At 43.0% G+C, this 22,527-nt stretch overlaps 1 protein-coding gene across 1 annotated transcript; it reads right to left on the minus strand.

Annotated features, from left to right (window-relative positions):
* Nucleotides 1-295: 295 nt before the first annotated feature.
* LOC121866065 (transmembrane protease serine 9-like) lies at nucleotides 296-22,169 on the minus strand. The gene is made up of 9 exons (XM_042365666.1): nucleotides 21,946-22,169; nucleotides 18,716-18,842; nucleotides 15,722-16,226; nucleotides 13,192-13,352; nucleotides 7,056-7,144; nucleotides 5,111-5,243; nucleotides 3,940-4,078; nucleotides 3,340-3,485; nucleotides 296-2,749 (listed from the first exon to the last, which is right to left on the minus strand). Exons 1-9 carry the CDS (start codon nucleotides 22,167-22,169, stop codon nucleotides 2,588-2,590), a joined length of 1,686 nt encoding a protein of 561 aa, XP_042221600.1. The 3' UTR covers nucleotides 296-2,587.
* Nucleotides 22,170-22,527: the final 358 nt, after the last annotated feature.

Here is a 22,527-nt window from a genome sequence, read left to right on the forward strand (position 1 = left end):
TACTTTATGTCCGAGAGACACTGCTGTATTTTGATAATGATTTTAAGAGTAATTTGACAAATATCAATACAGTTTAGTTTTCATAGGAGATATTTATGAAGGTTATGGAATAATAGATTAATTAGCTGATATTTCTTGCTATTTTTTTATCTTCCTACTTATCTATTTTTACCTATACCTGTATCTATCACTTTGCCTCTCTTTTTATCTATCTACCTATCCATTCAGATCTGTCACCACACCTGTACTCTGATCCTAACCTGTGACGTATAAAAGGAATCACAAAAATACCAGGTCACGTTTTCCACTTCTATTTGTGTTGCTGCAGCTTACAAGTTATACGAGAAAACCTGGAGAGGATAAACCATCTACAAGCTCTCTGAACAATATTTGCATACACGGAGTTATAAGGGTATATATTCAGCATCAATGTAAGCGATTTGTTATAAATGGAACATTTCTCATTACAGGCATACATTCACATACGCGACCCTTCACAGTGTGTATTGCTGTATACAATACACTGTTAAAGTCGCTGCCGGTATTACGTATACAAAATAGTACATAAAAAGGGGGAACTCAACACTTTTACTCCTCATTCTCTGCTACACACATTTATCAAGACTCGTGTCTGGCACAGCCTGTCTTTTGAGGGCATTTCTGCACATAAGAATAAAAAAAAAGGTAAATATCTTCTATAATTTCCATTGAAAACTTCAAGGTTGAGATACACAAGACCAGGTAATTTTGAAACAGTTAATTAATTCCTGGGAGCTGGGTACCAAGACCCTCGAAGACAACCTGCGAGAGATGAAGACAAGATCCAGTCATCTCTCACTACCTGAACATTGCTTAATATATCCTCACCTGTCTTGCTTGATCATAAAAAAAAATCATAATTACTTTTTTTTCACCTTTTTCACTAATTTAAGATACAGGAAATTGAAACTCACAGGTGTACTTCACACATCCAATATCAAATGATTTTCCTGAGTGAAGTTGAGAGGAGGAAGGAGAGAAAGAGAGACTGGGAGACCTCTGAGTGTTAAGGTACAGATTAATTAACACTGCAAGACGTAAGAGACAGTGGAGAGAGATAAACAGGCAAGAAGGTATAGTATGTACAGGGTGAAGGAGAGACGGTAATAACTAAATGGATATCACAGGTGTACGACGTGATAAACGGTAAACAGTAGGTTGGGAAAGGTGAACGGAAGAGACGGAATCAAGAACAGGAGTTACTGAACAGTAAACGGAGGAGGAGAGCAATTATGAAGAGGTTATAATGAACAGTAAACAAGAAAATAGAACAGTAAACAAGGATATGGAACAGTTAACAAGGACAAAGGACAGTAAACAAGGACATAGAATAGTAAACAAGGAAAGTGAAGTAAACAAGGACATAGAACAGTAAACAAGGACAGATAGTAGTAAACAAGTACAGAACAGCAAACAAGGACAGAAAACAGTAAACAATAAACAAATGATAATAAATTTAAAGAGGATCTAATAGGGAGTAAACAAGTGACAAAAAATTTCAATAAAACAAAGTAAACAAAATCGTGTAAGTTGTGAAGAGAACAAACAATGAACAGAAGATAGCAAACAGTAAACATGAGACCCCAATCGGTGAACAGATGATAGTAGACAATAAACAATAAACAGAAAAGAGTAAAGATAGGAATAAAGTAATAAAGAATGAAATAAACAAAACTATCAAACAAAGGATAAAGTTTTTTATAGATATATTGAAAAGATGAACTCGTAGAGAGATAATAAAGATAACATGGAGAATATTGATAATTAAAGAAAAAAGATGAAAAACAATTATTCGATCATTGTTACTCAGTTTATTAAGATTAATTCCCTGGTAAATGAATGGCCATGAGTGCTGTTTAGAATCGGTTTTTTTTTTTAGGGGATGATTTAAAGTTTTAACAAAAGTAATTCGTCAAATATAAAGAAAAAAAAATCCTTTAACGGACAAAAAAAAAAATTCTTAAAATCTCAGGAAATGGTTAGTAGTATTGAGGCCTTGACATTACTGTATCATGCAAGTGTTTAGCCTCGGTTATGCCCATCAAGGTTATGTGATATGTTAAGGTGAGGCCAAATAGCTACTGGAAGGTCACGGGGATATTCAACGTAGCTATGACTGAGAGACATCGTTTATCAGTAACATATTCTTCTCCTTATTTACCTTATTGTCATCATGTTTAGACTCTCTCGGGTTCATTATTCATACTTCTTATAAACCCTGATTAGTGCGGGCGTTACTAATCATTTCATTTAACAGCTGATCGTGACAACTCTCATGTAAACGTTATCTTTACTCCAACGTCACGTCCAGTTGTTGTGAGATATCCTGTTTTATCTCCACTTGACCCTCAGCTTGCTACTTGGACTCTTCTTCTTTTACGGTTCCTTAGGCTTGAGGAGAGAGAAAGAGGAGGATGAGAAGAAGGAGTAGGAGCTGGAGAAGGAATAGAAGGAGGAGGACTCTTCGTGTGGTTGCGTCAGTCTCAGGTGGTGGAGGAAGTTGAGGGGTCATCTGCGGTTGAGAGGGATGGGGTATGCACGGCGCTGCTCAGTAGGTTTCCTTGACTCGGTCGATCCAATTGATGAACGAGGAAATCCTGGAGTAGACGCCTGGGAAGTGCCCTTTCCCGCACCCGATGCCCCACGACACTAGCCCAACCTGCTTCCAGACTCCGCCTTCAAGTTTCACTAGAGGACCGCCGCTGTCTCCCTACACACAGGGGAGAAAAATGGACTCAATGAAAAGGATAATACCAACTTCTGTCAGTTTACTGTAGAGTATAACACACATAAGAAAACAAAATACATTATTGGAACAGTTATTTGGTTCAGTTTTCTCGACACAGACTTGAAGAGACGTCCAGTACATACAATACCTGAAGGAAAACTTTACTTTATTCAGTCACTGCACACACACACACACACACACACACGCACACACACACACACTCAAGGACACATGATTAGGTTAGATAATGAAGCGATCTCTCGTTCTTGAATGTAACCTCTACGCTCAAGTCTTTCTCATTCACAGCCAATACATTCATGTCTTATGCATGATCATACTTTGACCACTCGCCACGTTCACCTTAATGCTCAGTGAATATTACTTCACCATGCTAAACCAAGAATGACTCTCAATACCAAACATGATTATCTTTAAATGTCTCTTGTTGAACTTGATTACATTAGAATGATCTTACTTGACCTTTGATGACCTCTAAATCACCCTCGTCCACCATATTGACTTTACCTGACCTTTGACTTCCTGTAAAAGCACCTTGAATGACCTGGACTGACCTGACAGGAGTCCTTGCCGAAGGTGCCAGCACATAGGTAGGAGTCAACGATACCACCAGGAGCTGAACGTCCGTACTTCGCTCTACAGTCGTTGTTACTCACAACCTTTAGCCTCACCCGAAACAGTGTCGACGGCTGAGGGCCCCCTGTAGGTGAGACATAGTTTGGCGTTATTAGCTGTAATCAGTGCTGGTAGCTGGTAATTGAATTGCGTGAAGCTATCTAGAGAGAAGTAGCTGGAATTATAGGTAGACATGTACGATGAAGTATCTAGAACAGCTGATTAGTAGACAGTTATCTAGTGGGAAAATAATATTTAGTTTTATAACAAATATCTTGTAAACAAGTTTAAATATTGCATCAAGAGAGGTGATATGAATGGCTTTGTTTGTTTTAATCAACTGATGGCCTAAATTTAAGAGGCTAGGTTAGGTTAGCTTAGGTTAGGTTAGGTTAGGTTAGGTTAGGTTAGGTTAGGTTAGGTTAGGTTAGGTTAGGTTAGGTTAGGTTAGGTTAGGTTAGGTTGGGTTAGGTTAGGTTAGGTTAGGTTAGGTTAGGTTAGGTTAGGGTTTGAGGATTACTAACTCTCAAGGGTCTGACCTTCATACATGCTGCCCCAGCCTGCCACGGTCACCTCCTCCCCCTCGTATCTCTTGCTGCTACGGTCCAGACACACAGGCCTCACTTTATTGTTGTACTCTGCCGGCTTGTTTAGTGTCAGCATGGCCACGTCGTTGTACTGTTGGGCACCACTGATAGTTAATACACGACATATATTCACTCACCACCAGATTATTATTATCTATCGAAAACTCATGAGGTGGAACATTGTTGAAATTGACAAATTGTAAATTGGTCTCATGCTGATTAGGAACTCCTGCTTATTTCATCTGATGATTAATTACCCCATTGGTACCCTAACCTAACCTAACCTAACCCAACCTAACCTAATTCCCCCATTTAGCATTAGGGTGTTTAAGTATCGTATGATATAAAGTGAGGGTTTTCTATATACTTCATGAGATTCACACATATTAGTTAATCGTACTGTATGTAACTTTTTTCTGCATACCAAGTCTTTTAGAACTAATTTTCATACATTTATTCTACTTGGTTAAATTTATGACCATTATTACAGGTAACAGCTATGAGGTATCAACTGGACATGAAGAGTGAAAATAAATGTAATTCTTGATTGTGTCTTCAGCCTTTGGCCAAACTCATACATGTTACTGTAATATAGCCAAACCAGATACAAACACTTTACAAGCTGAATTATATATTAATACAGGTGACATGACTATTCTCACCTCACTTTATCTTAATCTAATTACTAAATACTTAGACAGAAATGTTATTTTAACATGAGTGAATAATATAACTGTCTTGAGAATACCCAAGTGTCGATGAACAGGCTGTGAGGTCCATAATATGAACGCACAGATGGTTCGATAAAAAAAAATCGTTTACCTCATATGTTTGGTGTGGTTTACTTCTGTACCTGATAAAAAAAATTTAAACACGTGTACAATATGTTAATTGACAACTGCTGATCTGAAAAGTTAATTCTTGAACCGGTGATTTTTATTTTCTGGTTGTAGTATTATATTTTGTGGAAAATTAGCCAATGGGGTTTTTCTCCTGTGAGATATTAATCATTACTATATGTCTAATATATTTTGTCCGGGATAGATTTTGGTTATGTGGTAACATGGGTGACACAGGCTCAGAGAGATAACTTCCCCCACCGTCCGTGTACTTAATAACGTACGAGTTTCTTGGAGTCGTAGTCCTTGTGCCTCACCACCCTGGTGACCTTGAACTCCTGTACTGATCGCTCAACGGCGCGGATGTTGTGGGCGCCTATCATCACCTTCAGGTTCTGGATGTCGTACTGACTCATGCTGGAGGAAAGAGGGAGAGGATGCTGGTTTTGTTTACCTTTTAGAGCTGACTTGTGAAGACGTGGCATTAAAGATCAAGTTTACACACACACACACACACACACACACACACACACACACACACACACACATGCCTAGCTTATATACATGCACAAAATATTAGTTAACCAAACATATTAAAAGTTTCCAGTTGTAAGCCTTGACCAGCAGATGGCAGCATGGGTGAAAGAGTTTACTTCACACAGGCAATCTGATTACTCTTTGTCAATGTATTTCAGGACATTCCAGCAACATTGTATGCGTTTCATCAACGAGAAATCATGCCAATTACATGTTCATGTTGTTGTGTTTCCAGATGTACTGGCAGAGGTTCACATGAGATGAGCGGCTGTGCTTCATGCACGGAGGATTTATTGTGAATATAAATGTTCTCAAGAAGGAACCTGATGACTTAGCATCATCAGTGAGTTTATGTGAATATTTACAATTAATGTTAATGATCTAGTCCGTAATGCCAGCTGAGGATGTAGATAAATATGTTTTCTCTTCTCTCTCTCTCCTATCCATCATTTTCGTCCGTTCTTGTCGGCATCTGCCCCCAAGATGTGTGAGATTTTCGAAATTCATCTCACACATCTTGGGGGCAGAGAAGAGATAAGAACAAAACAGAGCCAGAGTGACGACCTTTTGTTTACTTTGGTCGTATGACAATGATGTTAATTTAACTCATGTTATTATAGATTAAACAAACTTACAGTATGTGCATGTTAACAGATAATTGTTCTATTTATTCAATTTTCCGATTTGTTTCGGCTCACTAAATTTTAATAAAGTATGAAAGGTCGAACTGTTATTATAGACCTAATTAAGAAATTTGGAAGCCTTGGTTGAGACCTGAGATGGCAGATAGCATAGTTATTGTTTTCATTATATTATTTAATGACGGCAATTTTCACTATTACGTACTCTTTATATCTAATGCTATACATTGTGTGAAATAATGGAACTAAATAAAGTACACGAAGACAATAATAGTTTTCCAATTCTGAACATAAAGTTTTATCCAGGCCAATAATTATCTCAGTATGATTATCCTTACTATTTTCGGGTGTCCAATAATAAAGAAAAGTTACATTATGTTTGGGAAGACACCATAACATATTTGGTATATTTTTAGGTGAAGAAACACGCAAAATACTAATAGATTTCCGAGTAATGTGTTATCACTGTTCTGCCAGGTACGCCTTCACTCGTGCTGCCATCTGTTTACAGAGTTTTACACCTGGGAAGGCCATTACTTGACGGATCTCTGCATCTGAATTTTCCTACGTGACCCTGACTTAACACTCACCTTTATCATGCCGTCACGTGTGTAAACTCGCTGAAAAACGTGTTAACAGAGCCTAAACAAACGTTCCTTGTGACTTGTGTGGCAACCTTGAGACAGGCAACCGCTCCTTCCTTCATGATTACCAAATGATGATTGCTGCTTCATCTCATCTCTCTATCCCTTACTTATTTCTTATCTTTATCGCGTCTATTGCTTCTCTGTTTTTCTATTTTTCCTCCCTCCTTCTTTTCTCTAGCTTCACTTTTTCCTGTTCAATGAACCCTCTTTCCTTTTTCTCCCTCCTTTTCTCCTCTAGTTTCTTCATCCTTCACCTCTCTTCTTTTATTCTCTTTCTTCCTCTTCCTTTTCCTCTCCTTCTCTCCCATCTTTGCAAACTTTATATCCTCCCCCTCCTTCCTTTATCTAACTCCTCCCCCCTCCCTTTCTCTACTCCCCTCCTTCTTCCTTTCCCTCCTACTCACTGGGCGACGCAGTGGGCGGCGGTGAGTACGTGAGTCTGGTCTATGAGGGAGCCTCCACAGAATTGCTTGTTCCTGTTGAAGAGGACCACCTGTAGGGGCAGACGAAGGGACTATTAGTGCAATGAGGTGGTGGTGGTGGTTGTGGTGGTGGTGGTGGTAATGGCGGTATTACTGGTGATAGTGGTAATACTGGCGCTGTCAGTGGTAATGTTGGTAGTACTGGTGGTGGTGGTAGCATTGTTGGTATTAGTAGTATTAGTAGTAGTGATCATAATAGTACGTGGGCTTGTAGTTGTAGTAGTGATGGAAGAGTGATAGTAGTGGTGGTAATGGTGGTAGTATTGGTGGTATAAGTTGTATTAGTAATAGTGATCGTAGTAGTACTTGGGCTGGTTGTTGTAGTAGTGAGACTGGTGGTACTGATGGGAGAATGGTGGTGGTGGTGGTGGTGGTGGTGGTGGTGGTGAAAACCCTTGCTTATAAATAATTAGAACAAGAACATTAAAAAACAGTTCTACAATAATTAATATTGAGGAAGAATGAACATTTGATAAGTAAGATTTGTTTTCTTTAGGTGGTGAAAGAATGGAAGGCATGCTGGGGCTCAAGGCACAGCCAGACATGAGGGATAGAGAAGTCACAACATATAGTCGTGGGGGGAAAGGTTGGAAAAGAAGTTTAATGAGTTAAACAGAGGGGGACGACACCCCTTGTTTTACATATTACAGAGTTTGTTGGCTAACTAAGCTAACCTAGGAGGTTGCACAATGGTTACTTTAGTAGACAATGACTAGATTGATTTTACAATTACATGTTTATCAAAATCTTATGACTGTATTACGTTATGGACTCACTAGATTGTGACTTGTTAAATGTGAACTTATATCATCTAAGTTTTAATCTAAGGTTGGATCACTATGGCGGACATAGATGGGTCGCGGGTTGAGTTGTTGTAGTGCGGGCAGACTCCGGGGCCACCAGGAGTGGGGTCTCCCTCCGTTGATGTCTTCCCCGTAGGTGGTCTGGGCTGTGAGGATCGTCCAGGAGCTTGTCCCAAACCTTCTTCCAAAGGCGCTGGAACCTGACGTTGAGGGCCTCTGTTTTATTTCTTAGGTGGATGGTTTCCACTGTCTCCTGGTAGGGTGGCGCTTGGCCACTGGCTGACCTCAAACACTTGTTTTGGAAGCTCTGTAGTTGTTGTAGTCTAGTCTTCCCGAGTGTGACGAGTGGTATATGTAGGTACTCCAACACAGGCCTCACCAGCGCCTTGTACAGGTGGACTTGTATCTTCTCATGCATCAGTTTAAAACGTTTTAATTTGACGGCGGCGACTTTGGCTTTCTTTAGTCTGTCCTTCAAGTGGGAAATAATGCCCGTCCGAGAGATGATGAGGCCAAACAACCTGCCTTGTTTAGAGTACTTAATTTCTTCGGCGTCGATCATCAATGGCGCCGGCTTGAATTTGGCTATGAGTATGATCTCGAATTTCGTTTTATTTGTTTTTATCTTCCATTTATTTTCATACTCCGAGATCTCCTCTGTCACTAGTGTCCGCCATAAGTTTCTGTTCTAGGTATGAAATACGCTGGTTTGGATGGTGTGTGGTTGGCTCGAACAGTTTCGCTCATTATTCGCCCACACTGACCGAGTCATCATTTAAGTATTAAATTTGTTTATCACATTATGTATTTATTGTATTATGTTTGATTGTATTGTTTGATTGTATTATGTTTGTATATAGGTTAGATAAGTGGAATTAATGTCAGTTGGGTAATTTATATAAAGTTTACGTTTTGGCCAATCAGGAGATGTTACGTTGGCTTTTGACGATTGATATTTGTTTTGCTTGATATTGATTTGGTGTGATCTTGTTGGACCTTCAGTCCTTACTCAGCCACTTCCCAACATCTTATCGTATTATTATTGTTGTTTATTTTTTTTTATTTACAGATGTGGTGGTGGGAATAAGTTAATAAATGTTCATATATTTTATTGACTTGTTTAGGTTTTGACCTGTTAGCTTGACCTTTGTTGGGGGAACTTGGGATTAAGAATATAATATTAAATACTGATATATTTGAAAGACTTAAGTGATTTGTGTTTATGTAACTATCTACCATCGGGGAGTAACATCCTCTATTCCCCGAGCAGTGAGTCGCTTCATCCTTGCCGTGGACCTTCCTGGGCAGGTGACAATCTGTGTCACATCGTCGGCATACATGGCGTACTCGATGCCGACGATTGGGGGAGGTAAGTCAGCCGTGTGGATCGTGTAAAGGGTTGGTGAGAGACAAGAGCCTTGAGGCACGCCGCTCGAGAGTGAGAATTGTTTCCCACAATGTTCTTGCATCTTGATTTTGGCTCTACGATCCGTAATGAAGTTCCACAGCAGGCGCGTCAGGTTTTCGGGTAGCCCCAGTTGTATGATCTTATACTGCAGCTCCGGGTGCCAAACTTTGTCAAACGCCTTGCTGACGTCCCTCAGCACTACGTTGCACTGAAAGCGGCCAGTCATGGCATTGGCGATCTGCTCGCAGGCCTGGGCTATGGCGGTGGATGTGCCTCGGTACTGACGGAAGCCGAAGTGGCGGGGATTATGCACGTCTTCGTCCTCCAGATACATCTGCAACCGCTTGTTTACTGTTTTTTCGAAGATTTTGGAAGGTACCTCAAGTAGCGAAATTGTTTCGAAAGTTATCTAATTTGTTTGGTATGAGGCGGATAACGGCGATTTTGAACATCTTGGGGAAGTATCCAGAGGCGAAGCAGGCGTTGCATATATGAGCAAGCCTCTCCATCATGTTGTCGGGGAGTTGAGCCAGGATTTTCTTGTTAATATGGCTTTGCCCAGGTGACTTGTTTTTAAACCCTTTTATGACGGCTGACACATCTGCAGGAACTATGAGCTCCGTCAGGTAGCTGTCGTCCACCAGTCTAGTGAAGTCAGTCCGTGCGATAGGCTGGAGCAGGTGCTGATGGTCCTGCAACTGACCTAAAATGTCCTCCTCAAACTCCCTGTGCTAGAGGTGGAACCCATAAGTCGCTTGATCCCTTTCCAGAAGGCAGCAGAATCGTGGTAATTGTTGGCTGCCTCCCACACCAAGGCGGCCCACTTTTGTTTATGTAGACGTTTGCTCTCGTGCTGGATGTCCGTCTGTAGCTCTCGGCACCGGTTTCTCAGCTCTTGCATACTGGCTAGCTGTCTCACGTGATCGTACTGGACACTGAGCTGCCTCAGCCCTCAGCTGGTGACTAGTGTGAGGGTGGGGAATGGTCCTGTGGGTGGTGGTCGGGATGTTGTTGTCCATCTCCGTCTTCACATCCGTGTACCATCGTTCGACCGCGTCGTTGATGTCATTGGGGCTGGCCTCTTCCAGATTCCTCCCCTGCTTGAAACTGAGAGACTCCTTGAAGGAGTCCCAGTCTGCCCGTTTGAGGTTTAACCTGATGTTGGCGGGGATCATAATGGGATTGGATGAGAGCGTTACGACGGCTGGCAGGTGATCGCTGGTGCTGATGGGTCTGGCGGTAACGTGCCTGTTCAGGACGGCCTCGTTGTTAGAGAGGATTATGTCGGGTGTTGTGGCACTGGCCCGAGGTGTTGGAGTTTTTCTCTTCTAATATCATACAGCGCCACACCGACGTTGTTCTCATTACCGTGTCCGTGTATGGCGTGGCGCGCATTTAAGTCCCCTGTGATGTATGTTGGTTTTATGTGGCGCAGCAGCTGGTTGAGGTCTTGTTCGGGTAAATAAGGACGTCTGGGAGATAGGTGCATTGTGCATATGATAACAGATCCCCTGGTGGTCTCTACCTGCACTTCTAGAACTGAATCCTCGAAGTCTATCAACACTCGGGACTCGGCCATGACCTGATGGCCACAGCGACACCGTCCTTGAACTCACCCGTCGTGTGTAGCCCAAAAATTTTTAGCTTACTTTCGTCCTTTATGCCAGTGCTGTTTAACAGAATGATGTCTGGGTCTAATTGATAGTATAGGTTAGACAGTTCGTTACGTCTACAAAGGGACCAGTGTAGGACATTATGTTGGACAATTTTCATCCTGCTAACGACTGCCATTTCAGAGACTGTAGCTTGGGACTTCGCTTGAAGTGTTTGCTCGGCTTCTGCCATTTCTAGGGGGCCGGAATTTCTTAGCAGAACCTTCGAACATCTGCTTGTCAGTTAATGGCCGTGTATAGGCGTGTACAAGAAGATGTTCAGGTCCTGGGCCTGCCTGTCAAAGTAATCTACTGACGCTGCAGCTCGAGGGTCTTGTTCCTCTGTGGAGTAAGTCGCCATCATCTGGTCACAACCATTGACTGTGGTTGCAGACCGATGGTCACTGTCGTCGCTGGGAGTACATGTATTGGGGTCACGGAGATTTACTGTGTCGCTGGAGCTGTGATCCCAAGAGGACTAACTGGCCACGTCGGGGTTACGGTTACACTGACTTTTGCCTAAGTCAGGGAGGTCAGGGTCCTTTTCTGGCGTGCGTTGAGGACGTCGATAAGTTGTTGAGTGGGTTACTGGCTTCAGGATTTCTTTTGAAGGGACTTCGTCGCTTATTTCAACAGGTGCAATGTTGTTCCTGGTTGAGGTGTTTCGAGAATGAACCTGGATGAACCATGTTCATGTGATGGACATGCGGGGAAGACAAGTATATAGTCGTGGCTTTGGACTCGTCCAGCTGTGGAGAGGAGACACTCCTGATGCTCTCCGCCACTACACTCCCTCATGGCGCCCAGTGACTCAGTAACTGCCTTCTTTAATGAGTCCTTGATGGTTCGTATCTCTGATTGTAGGACTTCCATGGTCTCGCTGACATTGTTGAGTTTTTGTGAGTCTGCTTGAGTTTCTTTCAGAGCGTCTTTTAGGGTTTGGCTGTAAGCCATGATCGTCGACTGAGTGGTCTTTTTTATGGTGTTAGATATTTCTCTTGTTTCTTTTTGCTCGGTTATTTCGGTCAGTTTCTTCTCTGTTTCTTGAGTTACCTGTTTCCTGACCAGGCAGGTGGCAGAGAAGGTCCTGTGGCCACCCTCGCAGACGACACACTTTTTTATGGTGCTACGGCAGTCTTTGTGGAAGTGCTGATCAGATGAACACTCAGAGCATATGATGCCCTTGCAGGGGGCAGTTCTTGGTCATGTGGTCATTGTATTTGTAGCACTTCATACATTGTTGGATGGGCGTATACTTTTCATATTCTATTTGGTGTGATGAAATGGAAGTGCCATATGCTAGAGCCCCTTCTCCTTCATTCTTTTTGTATCCGTTGTGTTTCTATAGCGAACCTTGATTATATTATGGGCATGGGTCCAGACAAAACCCACCTAGGACAAAACCCCCTTGGGTTAGGTTAGGTTAGGTTAGATTAGGTTAGGTTAGGTTACGTTAGGTTTGTTCAAGGGGGGATTTTTGTCCTGGGGGGTGTTTGTCCTGGGGGGTGTTTGTCCTGGGGGGTGTTTGTCCTGGGGGGGGTTTTGTCCTACTCTCTATGGGCTTACATAAAGTACACCTCCACAATCTTGACATTGTTTTGCTTTTCTATTTCATCTCATATTTCTTCTGCCCGCCAAGGTTCGCGTCGTTACCAAACAGCAGGGACTCTAGGCGAAAGGATAGGACAGGGAAGAAGAGTAGTTTTCAAGAATAACAATATCCATGCACAACAACAACATAAAGCAGCCAGAGTGAACCCAACATGAAAATCAAGGCTGACAGTCGTACGGTCAACAAGTCTGAACACGAGCTGGGAGCCACCAGCTCTGAAGGTTGGGTGCGTTGGATGAGTACACTGTATAAACCTTCCAGCTGATATAATAATTTTAGAGACCAATGTTAACTTATCTATAATAATAACATAAAGATTACTACTATTACTAATAATAATAATATACATTTATCTCTCTCTCTCTCTCTCTCTCTCTCTCTATATATATATATATATATATATATATATATATATATATATATATATATATATATATTTCATGTAAATCCACAATGAAAACGTGGATAAGATAAATCCCGTGATTTTATCAAGATATATATATATATATATATATATATATATATATATATATATATATATATATATTTATTTATTTATTTATTTATTTATATTATCACTCACTATCCAAGGGTGGGTGTGGGCGTCGGCTGCTTCTCCTCCACTTATCCTAAATCCTTCGTCTGGCGCAGCGTTGTAGAAAGTGGTTGGCGAACACGGGTCCTTCCCTTCATCTGACGACGTCGACGATGGAGGCGGTGGCGGAGGTGCTGGTGTCTTGATAGCTGGCCAAGGTAGACCACAAGGCCGTAGTTATTAGTGATTGATAAACTAGCTTCTTCTAATGGTCGATAGATGAATGAAAGTGATTGATAGATCGTGTAGTGGGTGATAGTTGGTGAAAGTAATGGGTAGGTAGAAGGAATACCCGATAGCTTGTGGGACTGGAGTAATGGGTTATGCATGAAATAATAGGAGTGGGAAAATTTGATAGAAATTGGGAGTATATAATAGATGGTGGGAATGAAAGGTCGAATGTGGGTAAATTCGATAAATATTAGGAATGAATTATTGGTGGTAAGAGTGGGTGATGTGGGTTACCTTGCTTAGTCTTCATGTTACACTAAATAGGAGTAATTGCCGAGTGACGATAATTTCTGTGCTTCTCTTCTTTTTCTTTTAAACATCTGACCGGCCAAAAGGGACCATGAACATCATCATTATGTATATTAATGAATAGTTTCACAGTAAACCTAACCTAACCTAAGCTAACCTAACCTAACCTACTTTAGGTATAATTTGGCTATCTTGTGATGTTAAACGACGTCTTAAATTAAATAGAGTAATATTTATTTTATACGAATTAATTTTCATTGAGTTATAGCAATAAGAATAAAGAAGTTATCCCTATTCGGTTTTTAAGGCTAAATCGGGTGGTGACGCGCGCATGTGTGTCAGGTAAGTTTACCTCGTATTAATTTTCTAACATAAATATCTAAGCAGTCTGTTTGCTTACAAAATTTAATTTCAATATCTAAAATTTAGTAAGATGAATCAAAAGGTGTAATCTAATTTTAGCTTTGGGTACCCAAAAAGACTAAATCTTTGTCAGGAGTTGGCTCGAACCCACGCCCTGAGAGAGGACCAGAATGCCCATTGCCCTTCTATCTGAAGAGAAGTTACCTTGAGTCTGGCGCCTTAGACCACTGGCCCATCCTGCCACGATTAGGGTTGAAATAAGTGTAGAGGCCAGCTTTTGGGCAGCTGTGTGACCAGTAATATGGAATTAGTGTAATGTAATGAAGCAAAACAGTAAACCCTCTCATAATGAACGAACTATGTAGATATGGGTGAGATTCTCCTCGGACTTCTTCGACCGAACCGAGAAGATGACTGATGTCTTCAATTGTCATGCATTACAGTCATGATCCCTTGGTGCTTCGCCATGAACAAAACAAATTATTCAACGCAGTACAGTTGCAGAAATGTGTTCCTACACACCTGTGGTAACTCGTGTCACCAAACGGCAACGTCGCAGTAGTAATATCACTATTTATGAATGACTGGGTATTGGTTGTGTAACGATGGACGTGACTGGTGGTTAGGTTTGCTAACAATGTTATTGGCCGTATAGGTTGGCCGTTTGGAAACACGGGTTAGCACAGGGGGTGTCAAAACACATTTCTGCAACTGTATTTTCCTATACTTTATATTATGCTCAGAGGTCCCAGTTGAAGGAGGCCTGTCCGAAGTTGTTTGGACTTATTAGTCCTCTTTGTCAAAACAGGAAACTCGATATGCGCGATGTCCTATGTCATGTTAGTGACTGTCCCCAGCACTGTACAGTACACACTCGGGCAAATTAAAACAAACCATCACCGATTTACTGTATTTCTAACTTTAGCAGCAACGAATCGCTTACCCTTGCCAAACTTTGACACCTTCCTGTTAAAATCAGACAAAGATGGTTTGTTTAATTCTCTAGAGCAGGCAGAGGCAGTGGTGTTCTTGTCGAGAACCGGAGGGTATTTTTTACCAACTTTTTTCTTAATTTTGAGACGTCTGTTTATAAGTTTACCATTGAAAATCATTTCCAGTAAAAAATACTCAGAAAAAATGAATTTGATGATTGTAAATAAATAAACTAAACATCTGATCCTAACTTGAATATTACCCAAACTACTTCTTAACTGAACAATGGTGACTAAGAACTGGTTTTGGGCTGCTTTAGGTGTGTGACAATGACAATGAGTGAGTCATGGAGATGTGGTAATTCTAGGTACTCTCTCCAAAAGGTATCTTGTGGAATTTCAAAATGAAACTACGAATCCTCTTGTCTCTTAAGGGTTGTCGAATCCTTCGCCCGTTGTGTCATATTGTCTCACACTAAATCGTATAGATACTTTTTGGAGCGATATACTGTACCTCATACTGGGCAGTGGCACATGTGTAAATATGTAGTTGTTGACGAAAACTAGTTCTACGTAAACACAGAAAAGTATTTAGATATGCAATGAATCCATAGCTATAAGGAATTACTCCCGTAAAAATTGAATTACAAATTACCACTTATAAAACACAGAGAAAGTGTATTATATTGCCTTCAGCAGGATTAGATGAATCAAATGATACAAAGCTCAGAAGTGGAACTTACGATCATCTGCCAGTGGCTTATGGGTTGGCCACCAGCTTGTCGTGGAGGGTGTGGAGGGTGTAGTGGGCGGGGAGGACCACCATGGGTTAGCGGTCGTAGTGGGTGGCCACCAGGGGTTCTGGGTGGCACTGCTGGGTGTTGGGTTCGACCAGGGGTTCTGGGTTTTGGGTGTTGAGTTCCACCAGGGTTTGTCGGTGATGGAAGGGTCATGGGTGATGAAGGGAGGGTGGGTAGGGTAGTTATTTAGTCCCGGATACCTCACCGAGGGTAGCTTGGATGCTCCTATAGGTGGGCCTCGAGGGGGTACATACTGGACGTGACTTCGATCCATCATCCCGGGACCAAAGTCTCCCTCCCCCTCCACCATCATGTACATATCCGCCGCCTCCGCTGACTGGTTCACCGCCTGCGGCATCTGCTCCACCACCAAGGACTCCACCTCGTTCGTATCATCGTCATCTTCTTGGTTGATGGCAGACTCCTTTTCACAGCACACTCCAAATACCTGTGTAGGGGCACTGTGTCTGTTACACCGGATCAAGAGAGAGAGAGAGAGAGAGAGAGAGAGTCCAATAATAGGTTACTTACGGTAAGTGTGTATGTCAAGTGGCCATTACATCACTAAATCAATCAATCAGAGTACCATCCTCATATATGAGGGTTGATGACCACAGTCCTCCACTCTAAACGTTCTTGGGTTATCTTTAAATAATCCTCCATGGTTTAGTACCTCTCTGGGGACCCAGTTTTTAATTTCAGTCATACATCCAAGTCTCTTCCTTCCCCTGGCCCCCTTACCCCCAACTTTGCCCATTAATGTTTCTGTTATTATCCCCTCATCCCAAATTATATGACCATAGCATCTCTTTTTTTCTATAAATTTCAAGTATTTCTCATGAAGTTTTTGTTAATCTTAGTATTTCTTCATTTGTTTTCCTGTCACTTTAGCTTATTCTTATCAATCATCTATAACACCACATTTCCAAAGCCTCCATCTTTTTCCTGGTGTCTGCTGAAAGTGTCTACGCCATGTAAAGCCTTTCAGCAACCTTTTTCTCACATTGAACTTAATGTCCTTTTTTCATAAGGTCTATCAGATAATTAAATGCTGTTTTTGCTTGCACTATTGTCGTTTTTAATTTCTTCCGCAGATCTACCTTTACACCTTATCTTACTTCCCAAATACAAAAAATTTTCCACTTGTTTAAGTTCCCTGTTCCTTACCATAATTTTACGATTTACTTCCAATTTGGACACAACCATAACTTTCTTCTTTACCTTCATTAGAGCCCAATTTGTGCTTTACCTTGTCAAGAGATTTTTAAAAATAAAAAAAGCAGATATGCAAATTTCTTTGGACCTCTAAAACCATTTCACTCAATATGTTCACACCAAACTGAGCTTCTCTAGTTCCTTTTCCCTTTCTAAACCCATTTTGGTCTTCATATAACCCACTTTCTAGCCTAAACTTTATCCTACTTAAAATTATTTTCATTAAATTTAGCAGGCATGACTTATTAAGCTTACCTCTAAAGCAGCTAGTAAATCACTGTTAGTTATTTTACTGTACATTAATTCCATTTGACATCTGAAATACTGCTATCATTAAGCCCACGTAAAATCTGACCACTCGTTGGAGGCAGTACAGATATAACACTTAATACCTTCAATAGACAAAGACGCATCGTTGCCGTCACTGCACTGGAGCTAGGTACTCACTCATAGCTGGATGGGCTTGGGTATGACCCTAGCGCGAGCCAGTGACACTAAGGAGGCGAGTGCTGTAACAACTCGGCCGCCGGTGCCAAATTTTCAGATACGATCCGTACATTCTAGGTCTCGTAAATAAGGACACAGAGATTGTATGTATATTCTGTATGCTGTATTTATATTATGTATGTATTTTATGTATGTGCTCCATTTATATACATTATTTATTTAGCCTAGCTAGTAGCGTGTGGCAATGTATTTATCAATGTCCCACATGCCTAATTAATGTGCCTGGCGACATATGGAAGCTGTTAATGTATCACTTCCCATACGTCGCCTAGAGAGCAGTTGACAACCAGACAGAGTGAGGAGCGGTACTCCCCTTGTGTACATATCTCTTATCCAGTAAATATAACCTACAAAACTATACAGGTGTTTGTGTTCGCTCCTGTATATAGAACATATTACCCAGAACACGAACAGAGATGGCAGCCACAAATGGGTTTTGCAAACTCATATACTCAATTAAAAGAAACATTAAACTTATCAGTCTAACACCATCATCGGTAATTGGACAGGTGTGAACATCTTATCAGGGAGCCTTGGTAGGTAAGTGGACAGGTGTGACCATATTACTAGGGAGCCTTGGTAGGTAAGTGGACAGGTGTGAACATCTTACCAGGGAGCCTTGGTAGGTAAGTGGACAGGTGTGAACATCTTACTAGGGAGCCTTGGTGGGTTATTGGACAGGTGTGAACATCTTACCAGGGAGCCTTGGTAGGTAAGTGGACAGGTGTGAACATATTACCATGGAGCCTTGGTGGATAATTGGACAGGTGTGAACATCTTACCAGGGAGCATTGGTAGGTAAGTGGACAGGTGTGAACATCTTACTAGGAAGCCTTGGTAGGTAAGTGGACAGGTGTGAACATCTTACCAGGGAGCCTTGGTAGGTAAGTGGACAGGTGTGAACATCTTACTAGGAAGCCTTGGTAGGTAAGTGGACAGGTGCCGAAGGTGTGGAGTAAGTGGACAGGTGTGAGACATACACCAGAGGGGGGCCTGGTGAGTGGACAGGTGTGAACATCTTACTAGGAAGCCTTGTAGGTGGACAGGTGTGAACATCTTGGAGCCATGGATAGGTGTGAACATCTTACCAGGGGCCTTGGTGGGTAGTGGACAGGTGTGAACATCTTACTAGGGAGCCTTGGTAGGTAAGTGGACAGGTGTGAACATCTTACCAGGGAGCCTTGGTGGGTAAGTGGACAGGTGTGAACATCTTACCAGGGAGCCTTGGTGGGTAAGTGGACAGGTGTCGTATATGCCGAAGACCCATGACTCGTGAAGGGGGATGTCTGGCAGCCTCAGGTAGCGGTAACACTCTCGGTGGGGTCGACACTCTCCCACGGAACTGTGTAAAGAGAAGTGGGCGAAGGTGTAGTGATGGAGAGATGGAGTGGGCAAAGGTATAGTGATGGAGTGGGCGATGGTGTAGTGATGGAGTGATGGCGTGGGCGAAGGTATAGTGATGGAGTGAGCGAAAGTGAAGTGATGGAGCGATGGCGTGGGCGAAGGTGTATTGATGGAGAGATGGAGTGGTCAAAGGCATAGTGATGGAGTGAGCGAAGGTGTAGTGATGGAGCGATGGCGTGGGCGAAGGTGTAGTGATGGGTGATGGAGTGGGCAAAGGTATAGTTATGGAGTGAGCGCAGAGGTGTAGTGATGGTGTGGGCGAAGGTGTTGTGATGGAGTGGACGAAGGGGTGTAGTGATGGTGTGGGCAGAAGGTGTTGTGATGGAGTGATGGGTGGGCAAAGGTATAGTGATGGAGTGAGCGGGTGTAGTGATGCAGCGATGGCGTGGGCGAAGGTGTAGTGATGGAGTGTTGGAGTAGGTGTAGTGATGGAGTGTTGGAGTGGGCGAAGGTGTAGTGATGGAGTGATGGAGTAGACGAAGGTGTAGTGATGGAGAGGACAAAGGTGTAGTGATGGAGTGGGCGAAGGTGTAGTGATGGTGAGATGGATTGGGTAAAGGTATAGTGATGGAGTGAGCAAAGGTGTAGTGATGGAGTGGGCGAGGTTGTAGTGATGGAGCGATGGCGTGGGCGAAGGTGTAGTGATAGAGTGGACGAAGGTGTAGTGATGGAGTGGGCGAAGGTGTTTGATGGAGTGATGGAGGGAGAATGTGTGGTGATGGGTGATGGAGGGGAGGTATAGTGATTGAGCGAAGGTGTAGTGATGGGGCGATGGCGTGGGCGAAAGTGATGGAGTGTTGGAGTGGGGAGATGTGATGGGAGGGACGAAGTGTGGTGATGGGTGAACAGAGGTCTAGTGATGGGTGATGGAGAGACGAAGGTGTGAAGTGATGGAGTGGACTAGTGATGGAGTGATGGGTGGACGAAGGTTAGTATTGATGGGTGACGAAGGATGGAGTGGACGAGGTGATGGAGTGATGAGACGAAGTGTTGGAGGAGGATGGAGTGGACGAGGTGGTGAGTGGAGTGGACGAAGGTGTAGTGATGGAGGGTGATGGAGTGGACGAGGGTGTAGTAATGGAGTGATGGAGTGGACGAAGGGGTAGTGATGGAGTGATGGAGTGGACGAGGTGGATGGAGTGATGGGTGAGCGAAGGTGTAGTGATGGAGTGATGGAGTGGACGAAGGTGTAGTAATGGAGTGATGGAGCAAAGGTAATGATGGAGTGAGGAGTGGACGAAGGTGCAGTGATGGAGTGATGGAGAGGACGAAGGTGTAGTAATGGAGTGATGGAGTGAGCGAAGGTGTAGTGATGGAGTGATGGAGAGGACGAAGGTGTAGTAATGGAGTGATGGAGTGAGCGAAGGTGTAGTGATGGAGTGATGGAGTGGGCAAAGGTATAGTTATGGCGTTGGCGAAGGTGTAGTGATGGAGTGGACGAAGGTGTAGTGATGGTGTGGGCGAAGGTGTTGTGAAGGAGTGATTGAGTGGGCAAAGGTGTATTGATGGAGTGATGGAGTGGACGAGGGTGTAATGATGGAATGATGGAGTGGACGAGAGTGTAATCATGGAGTGATAGAGTAAGCGAAGGTGTAGTGATGGAGTGATGGAGTGGACGAGGGTGTAATGATGGAGTGAAGGAGTGGACGAAGGTGTAGTGATGGAGTGATGGAGTGGACGAGGGTGTAGTAATGGAGTGATGGAGTGGACGAGGGTGTAGTGATGGAGTGATGGAGTGGACGAGGGTGTAATGATGGCGTGATGGCGTGAGCGAAGGTGTAGTGATGGAGTGATGGAGTGGACGAAGGTGTAGTAATGGGTGATGGGTGGACGAGGTGTAGTGAAGGGTGATGGGTGGACGAGGGTGTAGTAATGGAATGATGGAGTGAGCGAAGGTGTAGTGATGGGTGATGGGTGGACGAGGTGTGGTGATGGGTGATGTGATGGACGAGGGTGTAATGATGGGTGAAGGAGTGGACGAGGTGTAGTGATGGAGTGTTGGAGTGGACGAGGGGTGTAATGATGGAGTGATGGAGTGGGACGAAGGTGTAGTGATGGAGTGATGGAGTGATGGAGTGGACGAAGGTGTAATGATGGAGTGGACGAGGTGGAGTGATGGCGTGGACGGTTGTAGTGATGGGTGATGGGTGGACGAAGGTGTAGTAATGGGTGATGGAGGACGAAAGTGTATTAATGGAGTGATGGAGTGAGCGAAGGTGTAGTGATGGAGTGATGGAGTGGGCAAAGGTATAGTGGTGGGTGATGGATTGGACAAAGGTGTAGTGATGGAGTGGACGAAGGTGTAGTGATGGAGTGATGGAGTGGTCGAAGGTGTAGTGATGGAGTGATGGAGTGGTCGAAGGTGTAGTGATGGAGTGGGCGTGACTATAGTTGCATAGAGTGGATGTGGCAGTAGGTGTGGTGGGCTGTGTTGGTGGGTGCAGGTGTGGTGGTTGTAGGTGTGGTGGGCAGTGTTGGTATATGTAGGTATGGTGGGCAATGTCGGTGGGTGTAAGTATGGTGGGCAGTGTTGGCGGGTGTAGGTGTGGAGGGAAGTGTTGCTGGGTGTAGGTGTGGAGGGAAGTGTTGGTGGGTGTAGGTGTGGTGGGCAGTGTTGGCGGGTGTATTTGTGGTGGCTGTGTGGGTGGGCTAATTTTGTATCTCTCTCTCTCTCATCTGTCTCACCCTGATTTGAGTTGAATATATTTTTATCGGCTTTTAACTCCCGGTATCTCTCGCATTCATTCTATTTCTCTTTCATTAATCATCTCTCGTTCTCACTCTTTATTTCTTATTATTATGTGTTATTCCTCTCTCATTATCCATCTATCCATGATTCCTCTCTTTCCTTATCAATTATCCGTCGATTTATCTTTCTGTCTATATATCTACATATCAATCTTCCTTCCATTTATCTTACTGCTTTTATATACATCATAAAACCCGCTTTGATATGCTATCCATCTATCAATCTATCTATCTATCTATCTATCTATCTATCTATCTATTTATCTATCTGTCTATCCATCTGGAATACCCACCTTGATTTCCGGTGCCAACAGGCTGATGGGGTCAGTGAGGGGTCTTGAAGGGGGGATCGAGCTACAGATCCCGGGTTGACGAAGGAATCCGAGCCCACTGGCAAGAGCCTTATTATAGGTGGAGGCTGGTAGTCCCCTGGCGTGTCATCGATCCTTACTCTGGTGGCCGCTGCTGCCTCTGGTGGGGGTAGATGGTAAGATATTTTGAGGGAGTGATTTTTCATTGTGGAGAGAGAGAGAGAGAGAGAGAGAGAGAGAGAGAGAGAGAGAGAGAGGGAGGCTGCAGGAGGTAAAAAAAAAATTAAGAAATAAAAAAAACATCAGAAAGAAAACAATATAGAGCGGAGAATTAAAAATGTAGCAATGTTATTTTTAAGAAACAGAGGTAAGGGCGAAAGAGAGACGGAAAAACAAAACAGAAAAAAATGAGAATCAAACAACAGACAAAGGACAAAGGTCATGCACTGGTCAGCGCCCTCCCCCCCACCCCTTCTCTCTCTCTCACCTGTTATGATGATTCACAGTTACCATGGCGACAACTGCCCTATGCGCCATGTGGTCTCCCAAAGAATCACACAAACA

Source organism: Homarus americanus, unplaced genomic scaffold, assembly GCF_018991925.1.
Source record: "Homarus americanus isolate GMGI-L3 unplaced genomic scaffold, GMGI_Hamer_2.0 scaffold32583, whole genome shotgun sequence".
Classification (NCBI taxonomy): Eukaryota; Metazoa; Arthropoda; class Malacostraca; order Decapoda; family Nephropidae; genus Homarus; species Homarus americanus.

What these genes read in the sequence shown, in the direction of transcription:
- LOC121866065 (XM_042365666.1), bottom strand. Translation starts at nt 22,169, where the DNA reads ATGAAAAATCACTCCCTCAAAATATCTTACCATCTACCCCCACCAGAG. An exon ending in TTACCCACCAAGGCTCCCTG is followed by an intron (nt 16,227 to 18,715) that starts GTAAGATGTTCA and finishes GCCCCTACACAG; the next exon opens with GTATTTGGAGTGTGCTGTGA. An exon ending in ACTACGACTCCAAGAAACTC is followed by an intron (nt 4,079 to 5,110) that starts GTACGTTATTAA and finishes GGTGCCCAACAG; the next exon opens with TACAACGACGTGGCCATGCT.